We start from the raw sequence: 17,173 nt of genomic DNA, 5'->3' as shown, positions 1-17,173 counted from the left end.
TGGATGACTGGATCGCATTTTGCCAGCTGTCAAACGACCGAAAAACCGACGCGCCGGGTGTTTGTTTGCATTTACGGCGCCAGCGGTTTTCATGTTTGTGTAACTAATTTGTGGCATTTCGTGTTGTAATTTGCTGCACCAACATTTTGCTACGATGAGTGCAAGTGGTATGCTGTACGGGGGCGATGAAATTGGAGCACTGGTGTTCGATCCCGGCCACCATTCGCTGCGCGTCGGATACGCCCAGGAGGACACTCCGAAAGCTGAGATCCCGGCTGTGGTAGGTGTCGGACCGGCGGATCCTGTGATGAACTCAGATTTGGAGACGAAAGCGGACAACAACATTGGTAGCAGTAAGTTGGACGGTGATTTTTCTTCACGTTTATCGCACTTCTGATGACGATTGGTCTTTACCTTCAGCTAATAAGTACTATGTGGACACGACACTGGTTAACGTTGCCCGGCCGAATATGGAAATTCAATCGTACATGAAAGATGGAATGATTGAAAATTGGGACCTTTTCGAAAAAGTGCTTGATCATACGTACGCTAAGGTGAAATGAATGCATTCTAAACCCTATACTTGGAGTGAACTTATCCGTATTGTTCTATCTTTTTAAGGTTGTCCAATCGGAGTCCGTCTACCATCCGGTCCTGTTTTCAGAGGCAGCATGGAATGTAAGAAACAACCGTGAACGGTTGACGGAGCTGATGTTTGAAAAGTACAACGTTCCTGCATTCTTTTTGGTAAAAAACGCTGTCCTGGCAGCGTTTGCTAACGGGCGTGCCACTGCGTTGGTGGTGGACAGTGGCGCCACGCATACCTCGGCCGTTCCGGTGCATGTATGTAATACATTTTTCATCGTCTTCTTTTGCGATGCATTTAAAGTAAAGTAATCCACTTTCAGGAGGGATATGTTCTAAGCCAAGCAGTGGTCAAATCTCCTCTTGGTGGCGACTATCTTTCGCTTCAGTGTCGCCACTACCTCGAAGGCCAAAACATCGACCTGTTGCCAACTTACGGTATCGCAGCGAAGGATGTTATTAAGGAGCGCGACACACCGCGCTTCACACCGAAAGTATTGCCGGAAAAGCTGACCGCCTCGTGGCAGCAGTACATGCTGAAGGCGCTGCTGCAAGACTTTCAAATGTCGGTTGTACAGGTGCTAGAAACGCCCTACGATGAACGGACAGCTGCCCAGATACCGGCCGTGCACTACGAGTTCCCGAACGGTTACCACCAAGATTTTGGCCCCGAACGGTTCAAGTTAGCTGAGAGTCTGTTCGATCACACGATGCTGGGGGCGGGACAGCTCGCCTCCACAAGCGTCGGTATGTGTGATGCAGACGTTCGGCTTTCATTGTATGGTTCGGTGGTCGTTACGGGTGGTAACTCGCTGTTGCCCGGGTTTCCGGAGCGATTGAACCGCGATTTGCAACACCGTGCACCGTCCAATACGCGGTTGAAGATGATCTCTGCCAACGGATCAGTTGAGAGACGATTCGGAGCATGGATCGGTGGCTCTATTCTGGCCAGCATCGGCACATTCCAACAAATGTGGATCAGTTCGCAGGAATACGATGAATCCGGCAAGAGTCAAGTGGAGCGGAAATGTCCCTAAAACGGGAATGGTGTCGACATGACGGAAACGCAATCGGAACGCAATTTCTGTTTGCGCTTTGAAGATTTAATTTTATGTTGTACTTCTGTAAACTCTATCAAGTGTGAACTCTTCTAATCTTTCGCTCATACTTTTCTACGTGACAAGCGAAAGAAGAAAAATAGTAATACAAGCTGCAGGTGAGAACAGCAACACAAAAACTGCTTAGTTTAGTACTCTGCTTCCTTCGCGCTTCTTCGAATTTAATTAGGTTTGAATTAAAAACGACTTATTTTTGCAAATTTCCATTTGGTTCGACCATAGAATTAAGTTAACCCAGGGTGGCGACGTGATTTGTTTTCTAGCTGAACTTTGCCGGGTAAAACGGGTTAAACATTCCTTCATCCATGATCTACTTAATCCTGCGATTGCAAGCCTCAGCTTCGTTACACTATCAGCTATCTGATAAGCGTTACACGGGCGCTGGATCTTGCCCGAGCTCCGGCGCTACGCAATATGTTATGTTTTTTGTTTACATTCCCATCGTAAAAATGTGTATGCTATTTAAAGTTCACTTGAGACGTTGCAGTATCAGTGCATCGATGGGAATGTCGGAAACGGTCTTACTTGTACGAAACTGGTTTAGGTCAGTTATTGTGGTTTATCTGCGATGAATCGGCGAGGATTCAGGCTAGTCTATGCGCATGTTTTTACTACAATCGTACAGGGTGATAGTAAATTCTACCCATTCTTTGAATGAGGTTTGAGATTACGAAACTGGAACTGGAAACAGATAGTTTTTAGAAGGCAGGTTATCGAACAAATAATATTTGTATTCATTGAACGCTTCCGTTTCAAGTAAATGCTTTTCATAAATTCAATCACACACAGTGATCACGAAACAGACCTATGAAAACGAAATGGTGCGCGGACCCCTTTTTTCGCTACATTTATTTTTACCAGGTTGTTAATCTCAATCGACATTTGCTGTCGATATGTTTGCTCACCAGCATGTGCTCGAGCTATGCGATCATTCTAGGTGCCATAGGATTACCGGAAATTCCGCTTCCGAAAAATCCCACTGAGCCCCGCAGCCCGGCGGTTCATCTAGTGCCCTTCGGTGTCCAACTGAAAACCTGATCCACTGGATTGCTACGGCATATGGTCTACTATCTCGTCGAGGTATCCGATCACCGCCTGAGACTGATATCCGATGAGTAGCCGTTCGTGATGGAAACCTCAAGACCGTTCCTTATTCTGCTTTATCCCTCTCAGGGACTGAACGTTGCTAGGAAGATCAACGAAACCAACCATTATAGTCGCTTGTGACTTCGTCAGATATCGGGGTTGTGCTTGGTACATTTCCACTCCGTGTGGTGCATAATTTTCGGTAATTTTCCATTACTTATGTTGCCCAGGTAGCGATCCCAAACCCCCGGTAACGGCACTAAGTGTAGAAAGGGAAAGCAATACAGGCCATCTGGACCGGTGTATGCTAGGAATTGTATGTCACTTTATGCTATTTGTTTTGTTCTGGAAATTTTCCGCTCATCTACCGTTTTTCCGTTCCCAGTACCTGGTTCAGAAAATCAGCCCCTTTTCGGTAAGGATTCCAGGGACTTATTCCAAACGGGTACAGCGGGGGATTCCACGATTGTGTTCGTCGTCGTTCCGACGCGATCGGTTGGTTTGTTTGTTTTGTGTCTCCCTTGCGCGCGTTTTCGTCGCTGCTTTGTCGCTCTCTATCGCACTCCATTGAGGATTATTAATCGATCGGTTCGAAGGGTGTGTGCGTGGCCGTGTACGTACCGTCTGTGGTTTGCTCGGTGGCGAAGTTTAGTTCGTTTTTGATCGCGTAACTTGTATAAAGGTCGTTTCAGAGCTGCTGCCGGGTTTCATTTTACTTCCCTCTTTACGGAGCAGGCATTTATGTAGAGCTGGTGGGCGAATTGTTTTCCGGAAGGTGCAAATAAACGAAAGAAATAGTTTCTGTGACAAACCGCCAAAACAACGCCAAATTTCCAGTAAGTATTACACCATTGATTTGGCTTTTAACAGGTTTTGTGGCTAGTGATGCCGCCGGTGGTAATGTGAAGTTTTCGAGGCTGTAAGCGGCCGCCATCAACATTTGCGTCGGCTGGCCAAAAATAGCTCATAAAACGGATAATGAATGTATTCAGTAGACGTCCCATCGAAACTTTCCAGTTCGTCATGCCGGAGAAGAAGTTTTTTGTTTTCGATATGCACGACCGAACCTTCAACGTAATGTGCAACACTCACATTGCAGTGTAACCAAAACAAAAAAAACACGCAGATGCATGTTAAAATCGTGAAATAAACGTTCGTTGCAATGGATGGGTAGAACATGACAAAAAATGGTCAATTGAGGCAGTGAGTGTGATAATTGAACGTATTGAGCGAGTGTTTTACTTTGCTTTAAGAATTCTTATTTTAACGTTACGAAATGTTCACTATTCGATGGCTGATCGAAATAATCCAAACAAAGGTATTTGAACAGTACAGCATTCAAAACAAAAAGCGGCCAGCAAGTGCAGACTATTCTCGAAATACGCTTTGATGCTTCTCTTTAGTCTTATCACATATCAGTAAATTGATACCTTCGAGCCTCCGACTTCTGTTATCTTCGTTTGGGTGCTCAGGGCATTAGGTTCGGTTATCGGTAAATTGCACCTGGTTACGGCGTGCCGAATACAGGATTTATCTGTTGTTTAGTTCTGTTTATCTTATTGACTCGTCAATCGAGGGTTTTCCAAGTGCCACATGCATGCATTTTTTTGTTTATAATAATAAAGCATCGAAGACGAGCTTCTTCAGATCATATTACTTAATACATTTATTCTTGCTTGCTTTTCTTTGTAAAATCAAGTTGAAAAAAATCCCGTCCGACCGCTTTGCTTAGGCAAATCCGTGACTAGTTTTAATGCCGTGCGCGTGGAGAGCAGAAAAACCTGAACAGGGTCACCGTCATCAGTACACGCGTCTTGTACTTTGTACCCGCTGACTATAAACTAGCTCCAATCTACTGTACGCACGACACACGCTTGCAGACATAGAGCAAGATTACTACTTTTTATGGTCGGTTTTGAACGGAATTTACATGATTTACAAATCCTTGATGGTCATCGGGTTTTAAATGCAATCAAACGTTATTTAACAAAGTAGCAGAGTTTATTCACAGAGAAGTATAAAAATGTTTGCTTACCAAGATTCTTCAAAAAGAGCAACTGCTGCCCTAACGAATTCAGTACCTTCAGTCCGGGCTTTCTATTTGGCCGTAGTTAATCGTTTGGAATACCCGTCGGGCATAGGTTGTAAATAAAGGCTTTCTTTTGATGTTCTTTTATCACATTCCTCTCATTTTCACGACCGGAATGAAGGACAAAGAATTGTCTTTTAAATTGGCTGAATTCAATCAGTGGATAATAGTCTCGAGGAACGCAATTCGGCGGAGATTCACTCCGCAAATCGGAGGAGAGACAGCAGGACTGTCTGCCGCAGGCGCGTGTGGACCGACTCTATCGCTATTGGGCTTGCTGTGACCCGTTTTATGCTTTGCTGGTGGCCTTGGTAACAGAAATCGTCCGACGCAATAACGCCTACCCGAAAGAAGGCATCCGAGGCGCCCTGGTGACCCGCCATTGTCCACAAGCCGATGATAAGAGGCGGGTTCCGGCCCCCAAAATTGAATTATCAAACAAACCACTTCTCCCCGTTCGTGGCGTTCGCGCCGTTCGATCTTGCAGTGCGACTTTGGCTCACAAACATCGTTTATTTTTTCGTACATTTTTTGCAGGTTGATGTGTTATGTGTTTTGTACGTATCCTCTCGGGAACTTGATGAACAACGTCGAATCGTCCGGACCGTAGCAGCAGAAAGGTGTGAAGCTGTAACGTCGAATTTATGTGCCGACGAATTTATGAGGCAGCCCGCAGAAGGATTTAGTTTTGTCCCTTCGCTATCACGCCCACAATCTCAGTCGCAGCGCAGCGTGTGTGATTTGTCACGAGAACGCGTTCTATAGCACCATATTTGGCCAAAAAAACGACGATCCGTCCCCAGCGACCATGGATAACTTGAGAAATTTGTTCGGGCAAGTGTCTGCCATGACGTCAATGAAATCATCAACGGCGAGCCCCTCGTACTCGTCGGGCACGGCGGGAAGCAATAGGTCCGGTTCCGTCTCGGGCTCCGGCTCCAGCGGCAGGAGCAGCAACGACACGATGAAACCACGTAAAACGGCCGACCGGGACAGTTACTACTACATCATGTAAGTATTCACATTCACATTTTTATACAGCATTTTTTAAGTATGTGCACTTGAAACACTTCACGAGATATCGATCACTAAAACCATCTACCGATCAAATAATGGATTACTTTTTCCCCAACCCAATATTATGGTCGGGAACGGAGTGCTTTATGTTTATGGCATACATTTGCAATACATTTTTGTGTGCGCCCGTCGAGTATGCAATCTGCTGTGCGTGTTCGAGACGCAAATGTGGTTAACATCTTCTTCCTTAACTATAAGATTCTACTCGAGATCATTTTATTCGTTCATCTATTAGATAATTTATTTTATGTTAACAAAATAGCTCAATTCCTCTGTTGATTAGTTAACTTTAAAATTGAGAATTTGTATACCTTATGCGATGATTAACACTACTTAATTCAAACAAAGCTTGATTTTATTAGACGATAAGCATGCAAGGGATGTGTAAATATTTGTTGTAATTATCCGCAAGTTGCCTTGCCGCTTCCTGGTCGAACCGTGGATTATTGCTATCCAGCGTTTCGTATTGTTTTTGCCCTTGGTACAATTGCGTACAAACGTACTCAACGTACTCAGTCCTTACCACGAGACCTTCAACTCGACCGGTTTGCCTTCAAACGATGCGAGTACTAGCGTCCGCAGTGTCTGTCTTCTGTCTCTGGAAACTGACGAACATTATGCGCCCTTTTTCATACGCACGTTGTAATGGCGGGAAGCTGTAGATTGAATGTCGGTTTCTGTTCTTGTTACTTTATTTCAAAACTATGATCAATTAATGAAACGACACGTAATTAGATGGTCGAAACGAAAAATGTGCTATAAACAGGTTAGATCTCAAGATCAGCAATGTTTGTAAACAGGTGGTACAATAAGCGTAAAGTGGAAATTACGAAAAAAAATACGAACGACCAGTCAAAGAGGAATATCTCGTCGAACAGCCTCAAAGAACCACTACAACCACTCCGATTCCGATCTCCGACGGCCATCGAGCGCTCAGCCCCGGGGAAGCCCTGTTCTTGCCATATTAGCGCCGTTTACCGTATAACGTTTCAGCGTGTGCGTCACGGTGCGTCAGTTCCCCCCATTGGCCCCCCCATTGACCACTGGCCAGAGCTTTGTTGGTCAGAGCTGGTTTGTTGGTTCGCTATTAGTTGCTCCGAAACATTGGCCAAGCAAGGTAGCCTAACGGTGGTGCGCAACCGGCGATGCGTTCGGGGACCTGATTTGGCTTTACTCGAGATCAACACACACGATCGTGGGGAAACGCGCGTTTTCGGTTGGCGAGTTACGTCTGGCGGTTGCTTTCGTGGTCGTGGCTGGAACGCTCAGCTCAGCGACAAACGAAAGGCATAACGGCAACAAATTCAAACATCGCTACTACCACAGCCAACTTGGATAAAAGTGAGTGATTGGTGTTTGATTTCGGAATAGCAATTTCTGTTGCGGGGTTTCTATCCATAAAGAATTGTGTCGTAGAACTTTCGTCCAGTTTCGGCCTCCTTAAAGTCCTATCGGGCCAATCCATTAATTGTAAAAAGAAAGAGACCGATACAGAGAAAAACGAGTGAAAAAGTGGTTTCGAGGTAGCGAACTCGTTGGATTGCTTTTGCCACATCGCATACGGTTGACTGCACCAGGCCAGCGTAGGGGATTATTATATCACGCTGTACTGGTTCTAAAGCTTCGCTGGCGCACTGACCGGCCCCATACGATTAGGTACGGAGCGTCAGCGTCTGACTTCCATCAACGATGCATGTCCGCGGCCGATTTCGGCAAAAAGTGAGGGATTTTACGGATTAAAGTCGAAAAGCCGCCCTACCATGGAAATCGTAAGCCGATTCAAACAGTGGACAAGGTGTTCGATTAGCGCGGTGATAAATAAATCCAATCCCGTCTATCGAGAAACATTCAACTGAGCGCAGAGTGCCACAAATGTGATTACATGGACTGCTGGGAGTATGTTTTCCGCAGACACTGACGGGGTGACGGATCGATAGTTTCATCAATAGAAGTGATTAAGGTTTTGAATGTTTCATTTAATTTCGTGTCATTTGTGTCCTACTTTTAGATACAGTCCAACAAATAGATTGGATTCACGGGACGCGGGAATTTTTTTTTCAATTCCAAAATATTAGTGAAAGTTTAAAAAGTTGCATTCCATTTGTTTTTTGTGTTTTCGTGTGCCAACGAAAACGGTGAGACTAAACATTAAAACTTTCACCTTGTGATTTATCAATGGGTTTTCTTTTGCCACAATTTACAATATGTGTATAATTTGATGAAGTCACTGAATTACTAAAACCATCCGCTTATTGCCGCTTTTGTGAAATGGTACGCCTGTGCCTTTTGCATTCGTCTTCTGCCTTTCACCGTTTATTAATGCGAAGGCAGGTTTTCGAATGATAGTAATAAATTTTGTAACGGACATTGATTTATTCAAACCGCTGCAATATCGGAAACGACCGGTTTTTGAATGGTTTTGCAATTATTAGAAACTAACATTAACACTATTAATATGTTTCAAAATCGGAACGATAGAATTGGTGTGTTTCGAATGTCGCTATCTACAAGCTGAAGGTAACATTGGGCCTTGAATTTGCCCAACAGGTTCCGCGAGTGGATTAAACTCCGGAAAACACTTTGGCGATTAAATGTTTCCCAGACAGATTTCAATAAAAAATAAACCTCTCTTTCCGAGGACGGTCTCGCTGAGAAGCTTCATTCCGGTTCGACTAATGTGTGATCGTGCATTAGGGTTTCCCCCAAGCTCCAACATGCAGCGCTGGAAACAAACGGCGCGTAAACAAGCCAAGAATGTAGCTTTAACGGTGGTTAGAGTTCCGCATGAACGACTCTCCGTTCAAGATCACGATCATGGGAATTTTGGAGTCGCTGAATGGTGTCCGGTTTATGCTCGGGTGACTATTTTAGCAGTTTAAGCTTCGGTACGACATCAAAGCAAAGTTTTCTGCATCCGTTGGCATCAGATGCTCTGTGATGCTCAGTTGTATGATTGCAAGCGTAGTATATTTCGATAAATTTATCACTAGTTACGTAAAAAGGCTTAAAAAGGCCGCTTGGCTTAGCTGCATTAACCGTGAGACCAGAATCGTGAAAAAGTTGGTCAAGATGTTTGTACCATTAGACAGTAGCCTCAGCACACTGTGCCGAAGGTCGCATAATGAGCTTCTGTTTCGTGCGTATGTTCGCACGCAATCGCTCACGATGAACCAAATGATGCTGGTTGGCTGGTGGGGTTCTCTAGTGCATGCTGGCTTGCAGGTCAGGGTGAGCAATGCGAACGGATGACCGTGTCCTGGTCTGAGATGATTAATCACACGTGAGCATGAGTATGGTTGCGATTAAACCACGTTGCGGTTGTGTTGGCAGCGGCTCCGATGTATGACACTTGCGGTGGTTGAGGCAAACATTCAGAAAAATAAACACTCGCCAAAAAAAGAGACAAAAATGGTCCGCAAACGAAGATGTTTGGCGTCACAACTCACTGCTCACAGGGATGGGGAAGGTCGGTGCGATACTTGGCCTGCGAGTGACAGGACGGACAACGCAGGCGTTAGGAAAGTGATGGTTTTCCCATTTTTCATTCGGTACCAAGCCATTCTAAACGTGCATGAAAAAGCGTAACGACAGAGAAGCATGGAATTCCGGGAAAGGCGACAGATTTCTTCCGTACACGCACCATAAAACCGCATAAAGAGAACACTCAAACGCACTATTCGTAGAAGTTGATCGGCTCTACATGCGCTTTAATGATTTGTGGTGCATGTTAGTAGCACACAAGTTTATTTCTTACTTATTGTAAAGAACATTCTGAAATGTTTTCTACAGGATGTCAATTTGTTCAGGCTCAAGTAGGAAAAAAGTTAGCAGTAACTTACATCAGAAGGGTTTTATATCTCTTCTATACTTAGTATACATACAAAATATGTTTGTTAGGTATACGCGAGAACCGATTATCTAACTTGAGCAAACTTGATTTAGTTTGTTCTTCTCTTTAAAAGGAATGTTTTTGGACAATGAAATCCGACGTCGGCTTAACGAGCCCGTTTTTGCAAAGTAAAAGGCGATTTTAATGTTATTAAAGCTGACGCGCTGATTGCAAATTAGTTTGAGCGGTTATAGGATTAGTTATAACGTAATAAAATGTAATTTTTACGGCGACAAAGAATTAGTAAAAAGAAATGAAGAATCAGAACGTTACTCTTCACAACAGTCCGTAGGTACGTGTAGCAAATCCTTCCATAATCTGCAACTTGGTGTCGGAAGGCTAGCTAGCTTATTCTCTAATTATTATATAATTTATAAAATCGCTCAAGCGTGCTGTGAAATGGAGACATGCTCTCTGCTGGTTTGGAGATTACCTGTTTACTTAATGTCTGTTAAAATTCTTTCATTTCAGGTGGCGTTCTTAGCTTCGGAACGGTTTCAGCTTTACCGTGCAGCTTTCCCGTCGGGTACAGAGAAATATTCTTAATCCTCACAGCATATTCACGAATTCTCTACCACGCATTCATCGGCCACATTCAGAGAGAGAGAGAGGAGCAAATAGTCTGGACGTACGGAAACGGAATTCGGGAGATTGGGAGAGAACTACCAGCTAAAACGGATAAGCCGGAGTAATAATAATAATAATGCTTTCGCTGATTGGTGCTAACCAGTTATGGATGGTCGCAATCTGGACCGGATTACTGCTGGTCTTCAGTCCAGTCCTGTTTGTGGTTAGTGTGTGCCTACCGGAATTGCCATTGTTGCTGATTAGACGGCTGAACCACATCCCGTTTGATTCCGTTTGACCGCGCATGACTCCGGGATAGACAGGGCACCCAAAAGCAGGATTCTATCTGAAGGTGTCTTTAACGACAAATGAAACAAATCGTTTGCGAGACTGCTTTTATTTATTGTAGCAACCGATACAAAAAAAACGAAGACAGATTTCATTTTTTTACAGATTTCTATTATTTTGTAAAAATGAAAAGACAAGTAGACAAGTACCAGCAGCAGCTCACACAGCAGACCAATACCATCGACACACAGCTACACATCTTATCGATGTAAACATAACCCAGACTTAAAGAGTGCAATATGCATCCGCGAACCAGTATACCTGTCCCCGGAGGCCATAGCGTAATTGAACTGATACTGAACCGATATGTGATTATTTTACTAACTCATTACCGTAGCTTTTCTCTGTCCCCTCGGCAATGGACACAAAGATAGTAAGGAAGATTGTATGAAGAGCAAGCGCAAGAAAAGGCTACTGACCAGCTACATTAAATCACGGAGTAAACGGAGCGAAGCGAATGAAATTCTACATTAGAAAATCGCCAAAACGCGCAGTGCCTTGCAAGTGACTTTCGGTGAACAGTGACGAAGATATTTTGACAAGAGTGTTTTGTACGTACATTTACTAGCTCTAAGTATTATACCTAAAATAAAGACACATTTTTCATTTTTTTAACATGTTTTTACGACTAACTATTTATTTTCTCCAGCTGTGGGTGTTTGGCAAAGTCACTCTGGAGCATTAGACACCACTCTACTGTTGTAGCACTCTCCTGTTGGTGTGGCGCACTTGGAGCATGCATGCAGGAAATCGGTGTAGTTTTTACAGCATTCATTGGCTAGCCATGGTTACGCACTCGGTACTTTTACTTCGGCAACCGGGTTGCTATTTACATCCCATAAACACAGCAATCGAAAACTGATATTTGCGAAAAACAAAAATACAGCCAAAAAGATCGATGAAGCCGTCGAGCCGCGCTCTGAAGGGGGCCACTTTGCTGCAGGATTTGCGTCGTTTGCAGCACTTGAAGGTTGACGTAAAAAGCCCCGTAAAATAATTAGGCAAACTGGCGAGTGGCGAACTGATGAAGTCCGATTGAAAACCGATCACCTAGCGGACAGGCAGACCAAAACGCGCAGTGTTCAGCAAAATCGTTCTCTTCGTGGGCCGAGCTGGCCAGGTGCTGCTATTTTCGAAACGCCCAGCCCAACAGGCTATTGTGCAAATTTATCCAACCCGCGTGTCATCGCAGAAGGCTTCATCGGTTGACGGGTGTTTATTCGATTCGCGACGTAGATGTGCTTATCACATTTCTTGACCCCCCGTTGTGTTTCGTGTTGTCTGACGCAAAAGTTTATCCGCTCTAATCACCCACCGGGAGTGTCCTACATAAATTTGGTCTATTTCGATCGTTTGTGTGTGTTGTGCTGTTTTCCGCCGCGTCACAGATTGTGTAACGAATACGAAGGAACACTGTTTCTGTGTGGAAGGGTTGGAAATACCGGAAAAAAAGTTGCCGATTGGTGACCGAAACGCGAAAACGATTCAAACCGGTTGGTGACGACTTAATTCATTATCTAGCGGCACACTACGGCACATGCTCTGGAAAGGATTCTGTCTGCCGCACCTCCACTAAATAAGCGATAAGCGAAACGGAAACGGAAACCGAAAAGGAAAACCGACGGGTCCACAAACGAAGATACCTCAGACGCCGCCAGGATGCCGCTGAAACAGAGACGTAACACGGTGCATGTCATTATAATTTTTCATAGTTCATAGTTCGACGCAGATTTCTCGGTTTTCCGAAAGGAAAGGCCAGGGTGGTTTCCGGCGTGACTGCCTTGGCTTTGATTTATGTATTTTTTAAAGTTGGAAGCTCCGTTATGGACCCGCAGCAAAGCAGGCGCCAGAAAGTGTATCGGTTGCATGCTTCCAGGACATTACGGGATTGATTAGACTGTGGCATTAGACCTGACGTAGATGGATCTGACTTTTTTCCTACTTTTTCGCTATAATGAGAAGGATGAAGTTGTCTCGGTGACATCACTGGCCGGTGGTGTGTTGCCAAATGCGGAACCGTTCCGAACTGCTTACGTAACATCGCCATCGTTTCATCGTTTTCATGTCGAGAGCCGAATGGTGTTCTTCCATTTTTAAGGGTTATACGAAGAAACGATACGTTGTACCGTTTAGGACGTCTGTTCTTATGAGGAAAAGTGTTCTTATTGTGGACAGACAAAAGGAAATCAAATCAACGACAGATACTATCTTTTCGCGGGAGCTTTTACTAAAGTGTACCAAGGAACAGAGAACTGCACTAAAACGATTGTTCCTTCGTGAACGGCTCAATCGTTTAGTAGTTAAACTGATTGTCTGTTCGCTTATGTTTCTTGTCTGATAAATGACCTTATCCATAGCATCCGAAGTCCAATAGGGCACGTTAAAATCCTCTGGCCTTGATGGAAAACGAAAGCCCTCTACTGAGCACAGTGCGGACCAAAATGTAAACAAAACTTTAATAAAAAACCAATCCTGCTTCGTGTTTGTGCCACAGTGGCGGCCACCTTCGTCGTAGAAACGAAAGGATTGTTCACGGCGCTTGGCACAATGGGGAGGAACGAGAGGTAGTGATTTTGTTATCCCCAAATAGAATCGAAGCGTGGCACAGATCGCAAGGACGCAAGGAGGTGATGTTGGCGGAGAACGGATATTCTTTCGACTTGTTTTGGTTGTTGGAGTTGTTGTTGTTGTTGTTGTTGTGCAACAAGGTACACGCGATTCATCCGCGAGCCACCGCGAGGTGTCCATCGCCGCCCCCCGGCCGGGGCTGGTGCTGGTGGGGAATAAACGATCGTAGATTAGTTTTCATATTTTTAGTTTAGTCCTGCTATCTCTGCTGGAGTGATCGGCTTGACAAAGTTTTTCCGTTCGCCTTGCGGACGCTGTAAAGTTGGTGTATATTAAAGTTTCCGGTACGTTCTGGCGTGGCTTTTTCTGGGTATCCGTCGCCGTTTACAGAGCTGCGTTAGATTTGGTGCAAAGAGGCATAAAAACAACAACATGTCGCCTTTTTTTGTCGTGGGCTTAAAGTTTGGTCATTGTTGTGCTTTATTTGCCATTCAGAGCAGGACTAAGTGTATTTAAGTTGAAGGATTAGGGTAGGGACACAAGGAAACCCGTACACAGGAAAGAATACCTGAGGTTGAGGATTGTTTGCTTGTTTCAAATTCATTTGTATGTCTTTTTAAGTAGCAGCAACTTTACTAGTTGTGTTTAATAGTTGTGACAAGAACCTTGTGCAGGTTTATAATGTCCGTGGCCACTGCAGTGCATCAAACTCGTGAAATACTAGTTTGTAAAATATCTTTTCCATGCGATATTTAGTGTGGCTATAGGCTAGGAGTGTTCCTTTCACCGTTTTACTTTAGCAAATTCGATTCCGATTGAGATTTTATTTTGCATCCTACCGGTCTACAGGCAGGTGCGACCTTTGGCAAATATTTTTCATGTTTAAAGATAAAGAATGTGGCTTGCTTTCGCACCACCACTGATGGGCCTTATTTGGCCGCAGAGTTGCAAGGGCGCTGTGGAAAATTGATTTTGTTTTTGCACTTGAAAGGGGCCTAGCTGGGGCCGGGCCGGGCGAGAGCCGGCTGATAAATTATAGCCGTGGAAATAACCTTCGAGAAGCATGTTTTCGGGCCTACGGTGCGTTCGCGTTCTAGGGGAAGGTTAATTATGTTTACCCTCCGCATGTTTCGTCCGGGTCGTCGTAAAAAACGCGTGTCAAACAAAGCGTGTCCTGTTAAAAACGTGCATGCCACAGCGGCTATGCGGTTGCGTCGTTTTGCTTCCTGCGGTGTGAAGGATCTGGATTCTATAGATAACTATTGATCATAGTCGGAGGTCGCCATCGGAAATCGCTTCTCTGCGTACTCTAGGGGCCGACACGCCCGGAGGTCCCCGAGGAGGTCGCTGAGGCTAGTACGCGTGGCAAGAAACACAAGTAGTCTCACGCTGTTGGCTCGCTAGAAAAACTTGTTGCGGAATTTATTATACGTTGATACTTTTACCGCATTGCATGCGCAACGATTGGGAAAAATTGGGATCGCACGGAGCCCACGGCTGCTTCAGGGGAACAACCCGGGGATGAGCGCCCCCGGTGTTGTGGAGGAGGTGAAAAGAATGCTTAAACTTCGCCTCGAGTGGCTGAGGCAATAGCAAAACGAATGATTAAATTCCATCTCCCTCTACGGTGCGGTCCGGTGAGGTCCCGTGAGGGTAGAACGGAAAAGGATGCAACGGAAAGGATGTGTTTTCTTTTCTGGTGGTTAGTGTTGATAGTTGGCAACCACGGCTCGACACCAACAATGGCGCAGCGCGGTCGAAGGCGCAACGCCGTTGGGGCCGGCTGGCGGCCGGTGTGCGGTGTGCCGTGTTTATTATACAAAACTTTATGTGGTGGGAAACGTGAGCAAATGAAGTTATGGTTAGTAATGACATCACCGGTCGGTTTTATGAGACCCCTTACTTCATGGTCAGGGAATTCCGTGTGGCGTCTCCTCCGAAATGCGAAGAAGCTGTGCAGCTAGCTTTTTCGGGCGCTAGAGTTCTCGCAAGTTATGCAAAGACGGTTTTCTTGAGATGTCCAAGGAAAGGGTTGCTTTTGGGTGGCGAAAATAGAAAGATAAGTGGCGAAAACTCACTAGCCATAGTGGAAGTATAAAGTTAATACAATGAAAAATTTACATTCTTTACATTCACGGGTTTATAAGTTGGTGTAGACTATTAAATTACAAAGTACAAAGGGTCTAATCTAATATCACATTCGGAAATGTTTTCTTTTACAGTATCAGTTCCGTTGTTGGTTCGTTGGCCAATGTTGGCCTTATTAAAAAGTTTATAGAAATTGTCAGTTCATGAATTTTATAGAATTTCAAATTGAACAAAGTTTGAAATGTTTTCTGGTATCGTTCTTGTTTGGATTTTGGGAAGTATAAATAATTCGGCCCGTTTTTCTATTAGTTTATGAGTAGAATGCAGCTTTTTAAAATATTTGCCTTTGCTCAAGCCAACTCCATCGTGATTTAGAGTTTGGTGAACATTTAAGCTGTATCGGTTTGGTAGTTTTCGAAACAACTATAATAAGACGCTTTAGACAGGCTTTGCAAACAACTTTCGGAATCATGAGTACTCAACGTAAATAGAATAATGTAATGTCATGGATCATTTCTATTTTATAATCCTTTTATCATCCATGCATCCAACTAATCGATTCGTTTTATGCAATAAATGGTATTCGATTTATTTACTTGAATAATATAGATTTTATCTTTAATTTTTGTTTGAAAACCAAAACAATTGGATCATTAGTGAACATAGTTTCACTGTTAGTTTAATATACTCCGTTTTTTCGGGTTCTTTGCTGAACAATCGATGCCATCATACTGCATCGTAGTAACGGCTAGTGGGTCTGGATCTGATAAACTTCTGGCCCACGGCCACACGGTTGCGGTTCCGTGTAAACGAAGAAGACAAACGACACGGATACGTCCGCCAGAACCATATTGTGCCAAACAACGTAATCGGTTTTTACTCACGAGCCTCGAGCCTTATGTAAAGCAAAGTGAACCGAGAAACAAAGTAAAACGTGGAGGGAAGATTGAGCATGAAAAATTATATAAAACAACCAGTTTCCACCTTTTTTTGCCGCAGCCGAGCTCCGCGCGGCAGACGGAAACTTTTCAAATATAAAATGAAATCCATTACATTATGATTTATCTGTTGTCGTCAGCGAGCGAGTGTGGCGCTACGACTCATTCCCGGCCCGTGTTGGGGTCGAGGTTTCCCCCGGTGCTTCGGCTCGAGTGGTTTCTGGTCGTCCCACGAGGGACCGACGCTGAAAGCTGAAAGCATAATTCAGAACAATAACAACCAAGCGGAATAAGGCGCCCAGAACACCATAATATGCTAAGCCTCTTGGCAAATCTGTAGGCCCGCATCAGTTTCAAGCGACGGTTTTTGCTCTGGCCCTTGCTGTTCGAGACTTGCCCGGCCGACGACAGCAAATTGGAACGATGAGGTTCGGCGAGACGCCGAAACCGAGGAGCATTGCCCATTGGTGGAGTTGAAAACTTTTCCTTAATCTTAACCGCTATCTCCACAGTTGCTTCACCACCGCACCACCACTGTCAGGGTCCCAAATGGGACCGGGGTCGCCCTCTGGGGTCCCTAGGGGAAAGAGAGGCGAATTATATATTTTTAATATGCAGTGCCAATGGAATCTTGGCACGACAGACTGCCGCTACACATGAAATAACACGGAGCGGAGCGGCAAAAAAAAAAAACGGACGAAAGACACCGTTTAAACATGACACAGACAAGTGGTCAGAGCAGAAGGGCTGATGGGTCGCACCGCGTCCAGGGGTGGCACGAAAAGTTAGGCATAGTTTGGAAAAAGTTGTCGCCCGAGTT

General features: G+C 44.6%; 2 protein-coding genes across 2 annotated transcripts; both read left to right on the top strand.

Moving 5' to 3' along the window:
• Positions 1-58: 58 nt before the first annotated feature.
• LOC128273068 (actin-like protein 6B) lies at positions 59-1,744 on the top strand. Its single transcript, XM_053010982.1, has 4 exons — positions 59-365; positions 421-554; positions 622-843; positions 909-1,744. Exons 1-4 carry the CDS (start codon positions 155-157, stop codon positions 1,620-1,622), a joined length of 1,281 nt encoding a protein of 426 aa, XP_052866942.1. The 5' UTR covers positions 59-154; the 3' UTR covers positions 1,623-1,744.
• Positions 1,745-3,473: 1,729 nt separating this feature from the next.
• LOC128272906 (uncharacterized) lies at positions 3,474-11,367 on the top strand. Its single transcript, XM_053010789.1, has 3 exons — positions 3,474-3,625; positions 5,416-5,889; positions 10,316-11,367. Exons 2-3 carry the CDS (start codon positions 5,687-5,689, stop codon positions 10,326-10,328), a joined length of 216 nt encoding a protein of 71 aa, XP_052866749.1. The 5' UTR covers positions 3,474-3,625; positions 5,416-5,686; the 3' UTR covers positions 10,329-11,367.
• Positions 11,368-17,173: the final 5,806 nt, after the last annotated feature.

This window comes from Anopheles cruzii, chromosome 3 (genome assembly GCF_943734635.1).
Source record: "Anopheles cruzii chromosome 3, idAnoCruzAS_RS32_06, whole genome shotgun sequence".
NCBI lineage: Eukaryota > Metazoa > Arthropoda > Insecta > Diptera > Culicidae > Anopheles > Anopheles cruzii.
Note: the sequence above shows the minus strand (reverse complement) of the source record. Positions and strands in the feature narration are given on the sequence as shown.